Source organism: Dama dama, chromosome 12, assembly GCF_033118175.1.
Source record: "Dama dama isolate Ldn47 chromosome 12, ASM3311817v1, whole genome shotgun sequence".
NCBI classification, from domain to species: Eukaryota; Metazoa; Chordata; class Mammalia; order Artiodactyla; family Cervidae; genus Dama; species Dama dama.
In genome coordinates this window covers 46,840,058-46,859,077 of record NC_083692.1, presented here as the reverse complement: position 1 = coordinate 46,859,077, position 19,020 = coordinate 46,840,058, and the positions used below count along the sequence as shown (strand labels likewise).

The following is a 19,020-nucleotide window of genomic DNA, read 5'->3' as shown; positions in this document are numbered from 1 at the left end:
TCTGGTGGTTCTCAAACTCAGTGGCCTGGAGGGCTGGTGATTTTTCCCTTTTATGTAGTTGTTTTTAGTTTCACTGTAAGCTTCCTGGAGCAGGGAATTTTCCACATGTGTCTCCTACCCAACGTAGTGCTCTGTGCATATAGCAAGGATTCAAAAAATATACAATTATTGGTAACCATGGCACATATGGAGAAGTTCATAGAAACTGCAGGTATGACTCCTTCAGGTGTCAGTATGGTAGGCTTCTCAGTCACTCAGAGAGCATCTTGGTATCTTGGAGGTACAGCTCCCAGAGGAGCACTGACTGATTCCTGGCTTCCCTGCTCAGATAGCTGCCTCCTAAGAAAGTTCCTCTTTGTTCACATTTGTAGAATAAGATGTACTCTTCAGACAGTGTATCTGATAATAATGATGCAGTAAGAATAAACATTCACCGAGAGACTGTGTGTCATGTGTATTACCACTGTGATCCTCCCAGTAACCCAAAGGACTTTTGGAATGAATTATGTTATCCATTCTATAGATGGGAAAATTGAGGCTTAAAGAAGTTGAGTGAATTGTCTCAAGGTCACATAGCCAAGCAGATGTAGGACAAATGCCTGGGCCATGACTACTGTTCCCTACCCCCGGTGTTATCTAACACACTGATTTCTTGCCCCTTCTTCTCCATAAATAAGCAGTGACCTTTATGCCAGAGGTTTATACAAGCTTAAACTGGAGCCCCTTATACAGAGTGAAGTAAGCCAGAAAGATAAAGAACATTACAGCATACTAACACATATATATGGAATTTAGAAAGATGGTAACGATAACCCTATATGCAAAACAGAAAAAGAGACACAGAAATACAGAACAGACTTTTGAACTCTGTGGGAGAATGTGAGGGTGGGATATTTCAAAAAAACAGCATGTATATTATCTATGGTGAAACAGATCACCAGCCCAGGTGGGATGCATGAGACAAGTGCTCCGGCCTGGTGCACTGGGAAGACCCAGAGGAATCGGGTGGAGAGGGAGGTGGGAGCGGGGATCGGGATGGGGAATACGTGTAAATCCATGGCTGATTCATATCAATGTATGACAAAACCCACTGAAATGTTGTGAAGTAATTAGCCTCCAACTAATTAAAAAAATAAATAAATAAAATAAAATAAAATCAGAAAAAAAAATAAAAAAATAAAAAAAAAAATAAACCTTTAAAGATTGAGATTTACTATTTCCATGCCACTTAACACAATTGCTATTTCTTTTTCTAAGTTAAATCACACTTAGTGAATAGTAAGGCTTACCTTCTGGTGCCAAGGAATAACTGAAGGAGAAAACATCCCCTGTCTTTTCTTGGAAGTTAGTTATAAAGGGTGTGAGAAGCAAGAGCCTGCAATTTTCAATTAATGCCACTGACCCCACTGGTCACAAAAACTTGATCTTAGTGAATGAAAACAGAGAAATCATACTGCATTTTGCTTTCTTGACTCAGTGATTTGAAGAAAGTTTTTCTGACATCTCAGTTTGTCAGTGTTTCCATAAAATTCCCAGCATTCTAACCTGATTCTAACCTGTTTCACTTTCTAATCAGTCTTAAAAATAACAGCAGTAACAAAATCACTGAAGAGTATCACAATTACCCATAATAAAAAAGTGTTAATATTTTTAAGAACACCTGTTTTAACACTGACTTAGCACTTGCTAACTTTAGTCAATGTATTACACATTTACTCTGGTCGATTTCTTCATAAAATAAGATTTACAAATCATTAAACTACATGTACACATATAACATATATATGTTTGCAAATATAACATATATATTTACATGTTGCATTTTCCGTATAATTCTACCTCCAGAGCAGTTTTTGAGATATTTAGACTCCTAAAGCAAAGGTTGAACTGGGCTGTTTATTTTAGCCCACAGATTTACAATCCAAGGCCCTGAAAGACATCAAAACCTACCACTTGGAACTGATTATACCTTGGTAGTCAATGAAACTAATGTACTTTGCATATCAACATGTATTATTCATGTATTTCTTTTTAAATTATGATTTTTAAAAATCTGGACATTTTTTGATAATTTAAAAAGTACAGAAAATTACAAGCAGGCAGAAAACAACCATAATTTCACCATAGAGAATTAAAAGTTGCTTTACTTTGGTACCATATAAATTTATTATCCTAAATTTTTATTAATTTGACAAGATTTATTTTACCAGATCATGCCTATTATAGTGCTAAACTACACCTTAAACCTACTCACATGTCTCCATAGCTATTCCCACTAGCCTAGCCTCCTCCAACCTGTCCGCCTGCTTTTGTCTTGTCTCCCTTCAGTTATTTTCTCCATGCCATACCCTTGCTTTCATCACTTCAATGGCATCTATTGCTCTTGGGTGAAATGACCATCTCAAAAGACCATCAAGTGACCTCTGACTCCGCAGGGCTGTTCTCAGACTCAAGTAAGAAAAATTTATTTAAAGATGCCTATAAATTATAGTAAGGGCTTCCCAGGTGGTGCAGTTGGTAAAGAATCTGCCTGCCAATGTAGGAGATGCAAGAGATACAACTTCAATCTCTGGGTCAGGAAGATCCCCAGAGAAGGAAATGGCAACCACTCCAATAATCTTGCCTGGAGAACCCCATGAATAGAGGAACCTGGTGGTCTCCATAGGGTTGCAAAAGAATAGGACATGACTGAGCATGCACACACACACACAAACTATAGTAAAATGCAAGTATGAATGGCTATTAGTTAGATCTTTGAATGCAATGCCAAATGTCACGTGTTTTGTCGTTTTGTTTTAAAGAGAAAGTAATTTTTATTTTGTTTAATTTTAGAAAAGTCTATATGTTACTATCAGAATTATTTAAATACAGCTTAGCCTTTAAGAAACAACTAACAGCACTTTAAGTAAGAAAGCAGCGTTCTGATACCTCTGATATTCTGCATAGTCTTGGAATGAGATCTAGTTCTCACCGAATTGAGAAATGAAAAGATGCCCCTCCCCTACACATGGTTGTGTGGGTAGTGTTATAGCAAAATTAATCTTCCAACTATCTGTGTTAAAAGTGAATGAAGTAACGATGAAAGAACTCTTTTTCAGACCTAGAAATACACACACACACACACTTAGATGAATGTACAAAGAATGATAATTTCCCCATTACATGACATATAACAAACACCTGCTTTGTGCTGTGAGGATGCTTAGATTTTGCAAATGATTTCACCAGTGGCTCCCAGTTGTCTCAATCTGATTTCTGGTTTTCAGAGATGAAACTCTGGGTCAGATAAACTGCACTATGAAAGAGTGGGAGCTGGGATTTTGATGACTTGGCCACAGTATAATGGAAATATCCTTGTGAGTGAAAAGCTAATATACTCTTTTATTCATTCTGGACAGCTCAGTCATCAAAATGAAATGTTATTTTTCTCAGTCCAAAGAAAATTATTCTGATGCTTGACTTGTTTATTTTAAAATGTTTGTCTTTGATGATCCGAGTGAAAGACTTGGCATGGAAGAAAAACCTAGCAAAGCCATGAATATTTGCCTTTGTATCCATTGCGGTATCATTAGCAAACAGATGGAAACTCAAATTAGGGTCATTTTGGAAGGTTTGAGAAAGAGGCTGTTTATGAAGGTTTACGTGGGGGTTAAGGAAAACACAAGGACTAGTGGGGCTGTTAATACCCATAGTCCCTGAAGCCTGAGGGGCAGAAGTAGCTGCTGGGATCCAAAGGGAGAGTTTTCTAGGGAAGGCAAAAGTCAAAGGACAAAGTCAGTCTGAATCAAGGAATGGATCATGCCCCGAGGAATCAGAGAGAAGGAGGATCTGACTTCACTCTTTCCTCCCAGGGAGCTTTGCATGGACTCCCTACCGACTGAACCCAGTGGGAACCAAACAGTAAGAGAATCCATAGTTGTAATCCATACAGCCCAGCCTCCTAGGGAGAGAGGAGGGTGGCAAATGAAAGATATTCAGCACAGTCTTTCACTGGAGTTTAACTAGCATTTAGCACAAAGCCTGGCACATAGAAAATGCTCCTAAAGATGAGTTCGTTGTGACCTTAAGTCTCTCCATCTAACTTTATATAGCCCTTTGAGTTTCTCCAGTGGCACCTACTATCTTCTGCCTGTACAGAAACTACTGAACATCATCAGCCATCAAACTGTGAGCTCCTCTCTTTCCCCCCTTCTCCTTCCCTCATTTTCTCTCCCTCTTCCTCTCCTTTTGGCTATAAATACACTTGCTTTCAATAAAGATTTGTAATTGCATCAGTTCAAATATGAGGACTATGTCATATCACATAATTCTAAATTTTCTGCACTTAACTTCCAAGCATTTATTTTTTTCTAAAATTCACTAAATTCACCTACTTTGTATCTAGCACTGTTCGGAGCACTTAGATTTGAAGGATGAGTAGGCAAGGTCCCATCTTCCCAAGGTTTACATTAGGAGAGCAGAGAAATGTAGATAAGCAATCATGATATGGCTCTATGTGCAAGGGGAGTGTTACAAAATGGTATTTCTGCTGGTGGGCCCAAGGGTGAGAAGAGTAGAAAAGAGAGAGAAGACCAAAGTAGCAACAGCTTTGTGCTTACACACATACACACACACACACACAGAGTGGACTCTAGAGGTGAGAAATCAGGCTATATATTAATAGAAAGGGCTTTCTGAAAGCAGAATGCATTTGCTTAATTTCAACCTAGATTCCTGTGGTATAATTACTTCCAATTAACATTCAAAAGATTCTCTGGCCACTAAGTATGCCCAGTACGGGGGTTCAGAATGAGAAGAAACTAGGGAAGTAAGGAAGATGTTCTTGAGGAGAGATTTTCTTGCTGGTATGAAAACAATACCAGCTGAAAGATTATCTCCTGGGCAGCAGGGAGCTTTAGTCATACCAGAATGAGAGGTAAGGAGGATGAAGCAACTCCAGTTACTCAAAACTACAGAGAAGAGAGCTTGAGTTGTAGAAAGTCATAATGACAGATTCTGCTTGCTTTGCTGATTAAATTAAGTGTGATACAGTGGGAAGGGTGTTGCCTCTGCCGCTCACCTATATGACTTTAGCAAGTTTCTTAATATATTTGTGATTCATTTCTTACCCTGACAAGTGTGGATGAAGTTACTCACCTGGCCGGATTATTGGGAAGACTAGCACAGTGGTGGCCAACTTGTTTTTGATTGCTCAGCATTACTGTCACTTTATCTAACACATTTCTACCCTGGGAAAGGATTGAGTGTTCTCAGAACCATATCACATCACCACTCCTGTTAAAGCTTTTTTATGTACAGCTTTTTGATTGCACGGAAGAGCCTCATCTAGAGTAGAATGTCTTCAGACCAACTGCAGTGTTTGAAGAGCCAAATCACACAAATCCTCCTCAGTTTTTCCACTGTATCCCCCAAGAAATGCTAACCCCTCATCTTGGAAGGCAGTACTAGCTAGTGGAATCCCACTGTTCCACGGGTAAGACGATGGCATAGGTCTATTGGAGGGGATTCTGGTTATCTGGTGATCTTTGACAGCCTGATTAACAAAAATGAGAAACCAGGTCTGACTATGGTTTCAAATCAGTATTAAATTGAAGATGGCTGAATGGATTTTAATATGATTTCCCCACATACCCTGAAGGCATTCTTCAGCATTTTCCATAGGTGGGATCAAGGTGAAGTTCTAGCTGTGGCCCTTGACCTTAAAACTAATCTCTTTATTTCAATGCCAGCTCTTCTGCCAACTAAATACCATTAATGTTAAGTCTGACATTTCTGATTAGAAGAGATCTTTTCTATAGTAAACCACTTCACAAAGAGTTTCTTTTCTTCTTATGAACATATCTTTTATAATTTGAACAACATGATTAGAGATAATGCTTTGTATATAATTAACATATAGAAGCATATTTATAGGTTCAAAATGTAGCTATCTGATGTACATTTTACATGAAAATATACTATACTTTAGCAGAAAATAGGTTATTATAATGACCAAAATGGTATTTAAATTTTAAGAAATTTCAAGTAAGCAAGGACTCAAAGATATTGCTCATAAAGAGTTAAGAAGATAGAGTATAGAATAAAAACATTTAATTTCATATATTTTAATTTATACAGTCATTTCTTTTTGCTTTATGATCCAGTTGTAACTTAGAGAAAAAAAAATTCCCTTTGGAAAGATTTTTAGATTTAAGTTCCTCAAACTGTGGTAAATGCTCAGGTAAGGAAACAGAATATGACCTAGGATAGCTCAGCAATTAATCATTCTGTGCCTCATTCTAAATTGTTATCCATTGCAAAAATTCTACTTAATATGTTAAAGTTTTGTACATTTTTCACTGTCTTCTACTGTATGAAATATTCGAAGAGCCCTTGGTATAATGAAATAGCTGTTAGAGAAGCTTTTTTGTTAACGATGATGAATAATGTAATTAAGATGCAAGAAATGAATTCTGTACCAGCTTCTAAAACTGTAAGTAGCATATCTTTGAGAAACAACAACAAGGAAAAAGTATAAATTTTCAAGGTAACTACCCAATTTAAACCATAGGGTCAATTTCAAGAGGAAGAGTTTGGTAATTATTACAAATATGAATAGAAGTTCTACTAATGTTACACAAAGTAGTGTTAAAAAGTGCCTTAGAGTTCCTTATACTATCTATTGGTCAAATATAAGTAGTGATATGGTGAATTTTCCTTTAAAAACAAAATAAACATTGCTTCCTCATAAAAATATACTGAGGATATGCTTGACCTATTGGGATTTTAAAATTAAGAATGCAAGTATATTCTTCCCTGGACAGTTTCTTCATCCAAAATACCTTTCTCTTTCTACTTTCATGACTCAGTTTTTCCACTGACTATTCTACCTTTCTTTGTCTACCTGAGTCAAATTTTTCCCTCTTCTAACATGATTTATGTTACATCACTTCTCACATTGTTTCAGTCTAGTATTAGAGCAAGGTGTCCCAGCCTCAGCACTACTGACATCTAGAGACTTAAAGATAACTTCCTATTGTAGGAAGCTGTCCTGTACACTGTATGATGTTTAGCAGCCTCCCTGGTCTCCATCCACTAGATACCAGTAACAAACACCACTCCCAGTGAAAGGATCAAAGCTCCTCAGACATTGACAGATGCCCCACAGGGACAAAATCACCTCTGCATGAGAACCTCCATAGTAGAGCACCTGGTGTACATAGCACTAGGTTCAGCTTTGAATATATGCCCTATGGTACGTGACCTCAGAGGTGATACTCAGTAAATATTTGTTAAATGAATGCAGGGTATTTGTTGTTGTTCAAAGTGAATGCAGGGTATTTGTTGCTGTTCAGTCACTCAGTCGTGTCTGACTCTTTGCAACCCCATGGACTGCAGCATGCCAGGCTACCCTGTCCTTCACCATGTCCCAGAGCTTGCTCAAATTCATGTACATTGAATCAGTGATGCCATCCAATCATCTCATCCTCTATCATCCCCTTCTCCTCCTGCCTTCAATCTTTCCCAGCATCAGGGCCCTTTCTAATGAGTTGACTCTTCGCATCAGGTGGCCAAAGTATTGGAGCTTCAGCTTCAGCATTAGTCCTTCCAATGAATATTCAGGATTGATCTCCTTTAGGATTGACTGGTTTGATCTCCTTGCAGTCCAAGGGACTCTCAAGAGTCTTCTCCAATACCACAGCTCAAAGGCATCAGTTCTTCAACATTCAGCCTTCAGCCTTCTTTATGGTCTAACTCACACATCCATACATGACTCCTGGAAAAATGATAGCTTTGACTAGACTGAACTTTGTCAGCAAAGTAATGTCTCTGTTTTTTAATATGCTGTCTAGGTTTGTCATAGCTTTTTTCCCAAGCAGCAAGCATCTTTTAATTTTGTGGCTGCAGTCACCATCTGTAGTGATTTTGGAGCCCAAGAAAATAAAAAGTCTGTCACTGTTTCCCCATCTATTTGCTATGAAGTGATGGGACTGAATGCCATGATCTTAGCTTTTGAATACTGAGTTTTAAGCCAGCTTTTTCACTCTCCTGTTTCACCTTCATCAAGAGGCTCTGTAGTTCCTCTTCACTTTCTGACAGGTGGTGTCATCTGCATATGTGAGGTTACTGATATTTCTCCTGGCGATCTTGATTCTATATAGCCTTGATGCATTCCTTTCCCAATTTGGAACCAGACCATTGTTTCATGTCTGGTTCTAACTGTTGCTTCCTGACCTGCATACAGGTTTCTCAGGAGGCAGGTAAGGTGGTCTGGTATTCTCAGCTCTAAGAGTTTTCCACAATTTGTTGTGATCCACACAGTCAAAAGCTTTGGAGTAGTTAATAACACATAAGCTGATGTTTTCCTGGAATTCTCTTGTTTTTTCGATGATCCAACAGATGTTGGCAATTTGATCTCTGATCCCTCGCCTTTTCTAAATTCAGCTTGAATATCTGGAAGTTCTTGATTCATATACTGTTGAAGCTTGGATTGGAGAATTTTGAGCATTACTTTGCTGGCAAGTGTGATGAGTGCAATTGTGCAATAGCTTGAACGTTCTTTGGCATTGCCTTTCTTTGGGATTGGAATGAAAACTGACCTTCTCCAGTCCTGCCACTGCTGAGTTTTCCAAATTTGCTGGCATATTGAGTGCAGCACTTTCACAGAGTATAGTGGTATTTCATTACTGCAGTACATTGCTAGACTAATAAACGTGTTACTCTTATAAACTAATCTGTCAGTTTCACTTGAGGACTTAAGAATACTTATCTATCCATTTTGAATTTGTTTATTTTTCAGTATTTGGAAGAGAAAGAAGAGTGTTTTTCCAAATTTATAGAGTTCAATTGACTCTTTGGCCCATAAATTTCTAATGAAACTCTACCCCTTATCATTTTTTCTTATTATTATTACTGGAAAAAGAGGACATCTAAATCTATTCTAAAAAGAGATCAAAGAAAGAGGAAGAGAAGGTAAAAACAGAGAGAATTGAAAAAGAGAAAATAAAGAATAAAAAAAAGAATAAGTGAACAAGATACAGAGTGTTTTTCTGTACCACAAACCCATTTATATAAAAGTTAAATTAAAAATATTTTAAAAGGAAAGTATATCTTTCAGTTTGAAGACAGTGAAAAACATAACCCAATTAATTATTCATTTTTCCTTATATTTAATGTTACAATTAACTTTCTAACACAAGGATAATGCAGAAAGGAGAAAGAGATGCAAAAGAGCATTTTAACAAAAGAAAAGGAAAGAAGAAAATGGACTAAGGGAAGAGTTTATAAGAATATGAGAACAAAAAATGGATACTTTAAAAAGCACAGTTAAATTTCTAGAGGATTTCAATGTCTTTTACACAGCATGTTGATTAACACTTGAATGATAATTCATTAATACTTGCACATGTATGAGTTAGAAATTAAGAAGAAAAAAAAATCAGTTTGCATTTTATCAATCATAACGTAGAATATTTTTCAAATAATGTTCACTGTGTTATAAGTTGTTTCTCTACTTAGTTCTGTATTCCTAACTTGCGGATTTGTGAGAGAAAAAGCTCAAGTAAAGGGGAAAAATTCATTCAGGGTATTTAACCTTTATTTTTATTTTTATTTTTTTTTGGTATTTAACCTTTATAATTTAATTATTATCAAGATGATGCAGGCATGGTGGTTAAGATCACAGGATATAGATCTAGAGTAGCTGAACTGGAATCTGGCTCCCTACTTTCCAGTAGCGTGACCCTGGATTTGGGTTCCCCTGGGAGTGAAAGCTGAGACAAGCATTCCATGGTAAAGGATCCACCTAGGAAGGCGTCCTCTCAGAGAGGACGGAGCTTCACCTCACAGGGCAATTCTGGAGTTTGTGTGGAACTCATGTTAGAGTTTTCCCAACTGAGGAAGCTCAAGTTTTGTTTTCTTATCTGCCAACTTCCTATCTTCCATTGGCTGAGGGCTGCTTCCTGGGATATTAACTGTCTGACACCCGAGCTCACCCCGGATGGGGCACCTTAGGCAGACGGTGGAAGGGGTTCTCAATGTGTAGCTTTACCTCCCATTTCATATCTTATATTTGAAAGACGCCATAACACCAGCATGGTCTTTCTAAATTTTATTAACAAAACATAAGATTAGCAAAAATTAAATATAATAAATCTTCATGGGTATTTGATACTGTGCCAAATCCTAGAAAATTATTTTAATTGCAATAGTGTTTAAACTGGAAACTGAAACTCCATCTGATCATTTTGGACTCTTCCTTGTACTATGATAAGGAATATAAAAAGGGGGAGAGTTGATCCTACTATAATTGTAAATACTCATCTGCAGGGATATAAGAGTGGCACCCAAGTTCCTCTCTTTTAATACAGCCCAAGTCAAACTGTTCATAAGACCAGTCCATTTAAATAAGACTCTTTAGAAGTCAACTTTTCCATGTTTCTTTGTCATTTAAAGAACCTGAGGAAGCTAAGGTTCTTTAGAAGACAAAGAGAACATGGAATGGCCTCAGGCATTTGGAAGTCATTTAGGGTCTGTTACAGAAAATGGAGATTGTGTCCTTTAATATGTTCTATTTTTGGTTGTGTTATAAAGAATTCTAATATTCAGTGAAGTTTCCTCTTATCTCTCCTTTTCATATTTTATGAAGGATATAGTATTGTTGCTCACTTTATTATTCAGTGTATGGTAATGAGTATTGAGATAGGATTGTGATAGAATAAAGAGAGAAGTAGAAACTCAGAAACACTGCATCCATTAATTGGTGAGCCTGGCTTGCCTCATTTTTGATTGAACAAGGGTTGTGCTGTATTAGGCAGCAGTATTTCTTCCTTCCCCTTCTCCTCCAATTTAAAAGTATAAACAACTATCTGAGCAGGTAGAGACGGGAGTTTTAGAGAGATGGCAGGTGACAGTGAGGAAGTCCTCATGATCACCAAAAATGTGGAAAGAACATATGAGCTCCACTGGGCTCTATGGGAAGAAGCTGGTCATCAGTCTTCTTGCTGGGACCTCATCCCAGAGGGCTGGACACTAGGAGAAGATGTTCAAGGAGCAAGAAGCCATGGCATGTGCTGCAGGAGGCAGCAACCGAGGGGTCCCTGAAGGGACCTGGGGTTGAGCGGATAGGAGGTTCCCTAGCATGGGGCCCCTGGGAAAGTTAGCATATGGATTCAACTGTAAGGGGACATTAAAGACATTGCCTCCTCCCCTTCAGTTTCTTCCCCCAATACCCTGAAGCAGAGAGGTATCTAGAAGATGATGGGGAAGGGGAGGAGAGGGCACATCAAACTCCCCCCATACCTCAGGTCCTGTGGACTTGATCATGGTGGGCTGGGACCAGCTGGAGGGATGACAAGGGAGGGACAGAGGAGGAGATGGGAATAGTTTCCATGGAGCATGCTTGAAGGTAACTATCAGAGAAAAGGCAAAGCCATTTCATATCTAAAGCTTACCAATTTCAATTATGCAGAAAAAAATTGCATTACTAGAAAAAGCCAGAAAAGGGAAGTAAAAAAGAAAGACCAAGACTAAAGTAAGTTACATAGTCAGGGATTATTGGGATAACGAATCCTCTTATTCCCCCACTCCCCATATATTTTTAATGTTGCCATACAATTCATACAAAACAAACATGTGTGCCAAATTCCATACACCAAAGTTGATATTCATATGTAGTTTTTTGGTTTGACATCTATGCTGAAACATGGGTTGTATGTATATACACATAATGTATACCTACAAAAGCAAAGCTAAGTTTTTAAACTCACATTCTCTTGAGAATAAAGCAACAACACTATTATGATGAGTTGTGTTAGACTTGCATTCATATTTGTAGTTTAGAAAACCTTGAGGCATCATGATTCAAAGAGTAATGTATCTCTTGACAAGGCTTTACGACTCAACTCTTTTATCCTTTTTGGAACCATCTTAAGATGTAATCTGGGTTTGAAGATTGAATTAAGAGGAGTGTTTGTAGCATTTATTGGACACTGTCAGAAAGCACAAAGTATTAGACAGGTCAAGCAGCTACCTAGCACCTACCTTGGTATTATCTTCAGTGTAGTTAGAAAAGTGAAAATATCCATGATGAAACACAGATAAGTCTGAAGGATTTTCATCAAGAAAAAAAAAAAATCTATGTGCTTCCTTTGGAAGGATCTCTCATGAAAGAAGTTGTGTCTTCCTCCTTATTTTGATTATAGTGGGGTGCAATTTATTATGTTCTAGAATTTGAGCCTGCAATTGACTTTTTTTTTTTTGACTCAGAGTGACATTTTTAGTAATCACTCAGAAATTCCAGATCTTCAATGCATGTAATTACTAAAATATAATAAATCACAAAGCAACTTGAAAGACAGGTTGTTTAACAGTAATATTCTAGAAGCTTATGAGGTGGGAACTTTGCCATATGAAATAGATCTGAATTTCCACTAACATACTTGGCCCTCTTCAAAGTAAGACTTAGAATTTTCTTCTATAAAATTAAGATCAAATGAGATTTCCCCCCTGATAACCCAAGAGCAGGAGATTTTTTTCATTTGAAGTTAGGATTTGAGGAATTATTATTGTATTTTAGAAGTTACTGAGACCAATAAACACTGATTATTTTGTACTAATTTGAGAATATCACAGTTATGGTTATTCACAACAAAGGTTTACTAAATGTTATGAAATTAAAATCAACAGCAAAGGTCAACTCTTCCATACAGTTTTAGTATTAAGCATATCTCAGTATTATTGAAATTATTTATAAAATAAGTTTCTAAAAATTGAGTAATTGTTTTACAAATCATAATCATCTTCATATTGATGCTTTAATTTATTATAGTCAAATTACAGATATTATTTATAATGATTTCTACATTGAAGTTTAGTTGTATTCAGTTTACCTCTGTTCATGTCAAATGTGTTACTTACTCTGTGAGGTTTGGGTGTCTATGAATTTCTTTATCAAGGCATCAGTCGTTTGGGTATAAAGACTGAGAGCATATCTCAGAGACTTAAGATCTGGGCTTTTCTCCAAGAAATTCTTTTTCAGGCCATTTCCTCCTGCATGAAAGTATTGCTAAAAAGAAAAGAAAAACAATGTAAGCAGAGGCATTTAGAAAGAAGTATTAGATGAGGGATTTTATGGCCATAATCATGAGGCTCAGATGGAATAATACAGTATGATCAACATAAGATAGATCCAAAGACATAGTACCATATGGCCATTACCAAGTCATTGCCATGTAGTTCAGGTTACCTTAGTATCTCAAGTGTTGCTCTCATTTAAAACTTTAGTTAAATGGGATCATGAAGATATAGAGGCCAAATGCTTACAGAATGCTAGGTTTAAGATAATGTGTCAACTTAATTGTTGACTTCTGTTTCCAGAGCATGAGAAAAATATCCAGCATTGCCAGATTTCACAAATAAAGTAACTTCCGGTCACTTGTTTTTCCAGATGCTGATTTGCAATTCTAGGCCAAGGGCCCACTGCTCCCACCTTCCGTGTGATCTAATCGCACAGTGGTACATACACATAGGCCACCCTGAGGATGCAGAGTGGTCCTTAGAAGTTCAGCATCCCCTAAACTGTGTCTGAGAAATGTAATAAAACAGTTTCTTTCTTCTTATTTTTCTTTGCCACAGTCATCCAACAAACTCAAAACATCACCATATTTATAGGTTAAATAATAGAGAAGATATATGTTTGACAATAAATATGGTCATTGGGGGATGTTAGAGTTTCTCATGGTTGCAAGTATTAAGCACAGACATCACTTCAGAGGGCAGATTATCTATCTCAAGATATATGATAGAGCTAAGGATGCTATTTCCCAGCAATTTATAGACAGCGTGTTTATTGTATCCTGTTAAGGTTAGATAAATGGGCCTGTCTTTCTCTCCCTGAACCAACAACGCTGAACTTCACCCACACGGCAACCTGGCTCACTAGGATCTAGGGTCCTCACAGAACGGCGTGTTTTGAAAAAGCTCAACAAATGATTCTGATACACTCTCCTGTGTGTTGTTGGTCTAGCCTACTTAGAGATTTCCAAGGTAAAACATGTCAACCGAAAATTCAAAATTACTTCAGTTTTCTTCCCTCTGCAGAAACATATTCTGAGCATTTGTAGGCATTTGGTCATAATTTTAGAGACTATAATATTGAGAAAATTCAGGGCACAGGCCTGAGAAAGTAGGCAATGGAGATATAAATTGAAGAATCTGTGCTACAATCACAAACTCCTTCCTCAAAAAGAAAAACCTATGGTCACTTACAATTCCATTCCATTCTAGCTGAGTGCACTGTGAAAACACAAATTGCACTTAAATCCACCAATGGTTATGAAGAGGAGACAGAGAAAAATGGGGAAAGTCTTTTCTTATTTTTGAAGGGATGACAAAGATTTAATATCTAAACATCTTCTATACCTTGATCTTATATAAATATTAGATATTATGACATATAGAAAGCATTTATTGTGGAGTTAGAGTCCAGAATTGTTTCAGTTGCCTTGGGGGATGAAAAGATATCAGAATTCCTTTCTTCAGGAGATGTGATACGATACTTAAGTGGAAAAGTATTAATGAATGTACTGAGAGGGGAGTTTTGCTTGGAATTGACTGCTTTTCCTGGAGGAGTGGTGGGGTGAGCTCTGGAGCTCTGTTTACCTAATGAACCAGGGAAGCATCAGATGAGATAACACACCCTACTTGCAAAGAGCTGCAGCATAGACTGAACCAAGACTTGGTGGCTTCTCAGGAGGGGAAAGCACTCATCCATTCATTGTTTCCCAGACAAGCTCCAATCTTATCATACCTGAGCATAAGTGGTGGAGGCTTGTTAGTAAAGCACAATAAAAGTAATGAGCTGCAACTAAGATGATGTTTCGTGATCTCTTGGGACTATATGTAGTTGTCAGAAAAAATTTCAAAAAACTTTGAAATGAGCAAAAATGTTCAAAGAGCGCTCCGTCTGTGATACCTATCTGAGTTATCCTCACTTTTCACTGTCTTGGAGCTGTGTGTGTGCTCAGTTGCTCAGTTGTGTCTGACACTCCGCAGCCCCACGGACTGTAGCCTGCCAGGCTCCTCTGTGCATGGAATTTTCCAGGCAGGAGTACTGGAGTAGATTGCCATTTCCTCCTCCAGGGGATCTTCCTGACCGAGGGATCGCACCTGAGTCTCCTGTATCTCTTGCATTGCCAGATGGGACTCTTTACCACTAGGGTCACCTGGGCTATGTAAAACTCTGTAAATTGTAGAAAGTGGATAACAATACATATGACTCCTGTCCAAAGAGATGCAAATTAATTATTTCTGGTGGGATGCAACTGATCACCATTTTGTGGCCAGATCTGTTTTGCCTCTATTCAAATTTATTTCAACTTTCCTCATTGCTTGCCTTTATGTGAAGCTCTTGGGATTCTTCTTTGAGCCAATTGTAAGATCTTACTGGTTGTCTCATTAATTGATGAGTTAAATAATATTTTTGACAAGTTTTATAACTGCATGAATGTCACAGTTATACTCTGATTTTTTAAATTTTTATTGGAGTATAGTTGATTTACAATGTTGCTAGTTTCTGTTGTATAGCAAAGTAAATCAATTATACATATACACATATCCACTCATTTATATTCTATTTCCATATAGGTCATTAAAGAGTACTGAGAAGAGTTCTCTGTGCTGTACAGTAGGTTTTTATTAGTTATTTTATACATAGCAGTGTTTATATTGTCAATCCCGAATTCCCAGTTTATCCCTTCCTCCCTTCTTCAAGTTTGTTTTCTACATCCGTGACTCTCTTTCTCTATTTCTGTTTTGTAAATAGGTTCACTTTGACCATTTTCTTAGATTTCACATATAAGCAATATCATATGATATTTGTCTTTTTCTACCTGACTTACTTCGCTCAGTATGACTATCTCCTAGGCCAACCCTGTTGCTGCAAATGGCATTTTTTCATTCTTTTTATGGCTGAGTATGATTTCATAGTGTATTTGTGTGTGTGTGTATATACACATATGTGTATATATATTACATCTTCTTTATTCATTCCTCTATTGATGGACATTTAGGTTGCTTCCATGTCTTGGCCATTGTAAATAATGCTGCACTGAACACTGGGGTACATGTGTCTTTCTGAATTATGATTTTCTTCAGATATATGCCCAGGAATGGGATTTCTGGATCATATGGAAGATCCATTTGTAGTTTTTTAAGGAATGTCCATACTATTCTCCATAACTGGTTGTACCAATTTACATTACCACCAGTTGTGTGTGGGGACCCCTTTTCTGTATTTTTTTAATCACAGTTTCAATTTCATAACTTGTGATTGGTCTGTTTATATTTTTTAATTATTCCTGGTTCAGTCTTGGAAGGTTGTACCTTTCTAAGAATTTGTCCATTTTTTTCTAGGTTGTCCATTTTATTGGTTTATAGTTGTTTGTAGTATTTTATATTTCTGTGATGTCAGTTGTAACAGCTTCTCCTTTTTCATTTCTAACTTTATTGATTTGATCCCTCTCACTTTCTTCTTGATGAGTCTGGCTAAAGGTTTATGCATTTTCTTTTTCTTTTCAAAGAACCAACTGTTAGGTTCATTGATTTTTGCCATTGTTTTCTTTGTCTCTATTTCACTTACGTCTGCTCTGATCTTTATGATTTCTTCCTTTCTCCTAACTTTAGGCTTTATTCTTTTTTTTCTCTAGTTGCTTTAGGTGTAAGATTAGGTTTACTTGAGATTTTTCTTTTTTCCTAAGGTAGAATTGTATTACTATAAACTTCCCCCTTGGAACTGCTTTTGCTATCCCATAGGTTTTGGGTCATCATATTTTCATTGTCATTTTGTCTCTAGGCATTTAAAAAAATTTCCCCTTTGCTTTCTTCAGTGAGCATACACTCTTTTAAAACAAATGATCTTTCACAGTATATGTAAAGCAGCATGGTGACAACCTTAATAGAGATTACTGTCTAATTTGTGAGGAGGGCCCATCGCCTGTGGCTTACCCTACAGAGCATCAGTGATGGGGTGACCTTCCTGGCCGTTCTCTCTTCCTCTTCTCCCTTAACAAATATTTACTAAATCTGTGTTGAGAACCAGAACTTACGCCAAGGATATGACACAAAAGAGGCCTAGAGATTGTTCCCAAAGGGACTGTGATCAAGTAGGAAATGTTATTGTCATTGAATGACTCCAATGATATGTTGGAGGTGTTATAAAGAGAATTTAAAAAGACAGACAATAGGACTGGGAAATAATGCTGTTGCTGAAGGAATCAATAAAGACTTTCAAAGAGGTGACACCTATGGTGTCTTGTTTATTAACACTGCCATTTTCCAATTCAGCAGCCACCCGATAATTTACCACCATGGACTAAAGAAAGGGGAAAGTCCCACTAAGTAACTGAGAGGAACTGCTTGAGAAGAACTGAAGTACAGGTATTCCCCATTCTTTGAAAATTGGCTTTATGCCACTTCACTTTTGTAGATGACCTACATTAGTACTGTTTTTGCGAACCAAAAAATACATGAAAATGATTTTCACTTTTGTGGAAAAAAGAGGAGATGTTAAAACAGCAGTGAGCTCTTAGAGGCAGTGTACATCCTGGGTAGTGAGCGTGGTACCACCCAGCGCCTAACCCAGGAATTACACCCAGCGTCTGAGCACCAAGCTGCCATGGTTTTGGACTGTATTTGTGCTTGATCTCGATTTATTTTGTGCATCCCTTAGCAGGATGAGTCCTAAGGTAATTGCTTCTTGCCTATGTCATTTCAGCTAATGAAAGGTTTCATAGAAATGCTCTCCTTTCCTGTAGTGGGGGATACCTGCCGTTGTAGTTCTCACGTTTCTTTGGTACAGTTTAAAATATACTGTTTTACTTATTGTCATTACTGACCTTGTGCTTCCTGAAAGTTACAAGTTGCCTTTAGGAAGTAGAAAGCCTTGAGAAGTTAAGAGATTTCACAATGCTTTTTAATACATTAAAGGCTGTGCGATTCACGGTGGTAGGGAAAACTGTTTGACCTTTCACTAACATACCTGTCCTTAAAATTATTAGACTATAGGACACCTATCACACAGGACATCTACTAACTCTCAGGGACACACAAGTGTTCCATGGAATATTGTTAAGGAAACTCTAGGATAGAAGAATGGAACTGGACTTAAAATAATTGAGGTATTTTTGAGGGCCTAGAAGACTTGATGTAAAAACTGAACTAGAGTTAGGCTATAAGAGCATAAACTATGTACAGTATTTGTCTTGAAACTCTCTAATAACTTTATAGGAAGACATGATTTCACTAAAAAGGCATTATTTTGTAGGCTTTCGATACATGGGGAACTAATCATATGGTGAAAACATAAATAAGGTATGAGCTTGTTCCCGAGAAAAGCCTGAGGGTCTCTGTAGAGTTTCAGGTTATGATCCAGAGCTGACTTGTTCCTTTTGAGCCATGAAGTGTTTTGCGTCATTTGATAACAGCTCTAGCAGGACAGTAAGTGAATAGTAGAAGATTTATAAGGGCAGAAATGGTGCCTTTGTCTTTTTTTTTTTTTGCCTTTAAGTGCATTGTATAATAGAAGATGTTGTAAGACAAACTCAGGCCAGAGGTAGCAATGTTAGGAGAGAAAACAAGTTGCAGGAAGCTAAGCACGAAAGCCTCGGTTCAGTGGTTCAGTGAACACAGATAAATAACACATGCCATGGGCTCCTCCTTCACGGAGAAAAGGAAATGATTTCTATGGTTATGCAAATGCCAACCTGATGACAAGGAGAAAAGGAAAAGGTCTGTATTCACAATAAAACTTTTATTGCAAAGTAAAGAATGGGGGTAACATGGCTTAACATCAGTAAAATTTTAGAGTCTTAAAGCTTTCCTCATGCTCAAATTTAATATGATTTATTAATTGATGAGGTAGCTATCAAAGCTAATGAAATCTGATCATGTGTTAATATCATGATAGGTCAAGACAAAGGGTTGTCAGCATTCTCTGCTGATTAGAACATATCTGGAATATGAGGTTGGTTCTTTGGCATCACC

At 37.3% G+C, this 19,020-nt stretch overlaps 1 protein-coding gene across 2 annotated transcripts in view; it reads right to left on the bottom strand.

Annotated features, from left to right (window-relative positions):
* The window catches only part of UNC13C (unc-13 homolog C), a 609,739-nt gene that overhangs the window by 38,147 nt on the left and 552,572 nt on the right, over nt 1-19,020 (bottom strand). For both annotated transcript variants that reach the window (XM_061158385.1, XM_061158384.1), the window contains one exon: nt 12,898-13,045. In XM_061158385.1, coding sequence (XP_061014368.1) covers nt 12,898-13,045 — 148 coding nt within the window. The remainder of the gene's footprint in view (nt 1-12,897; nt 13,046-19,020) is intronic.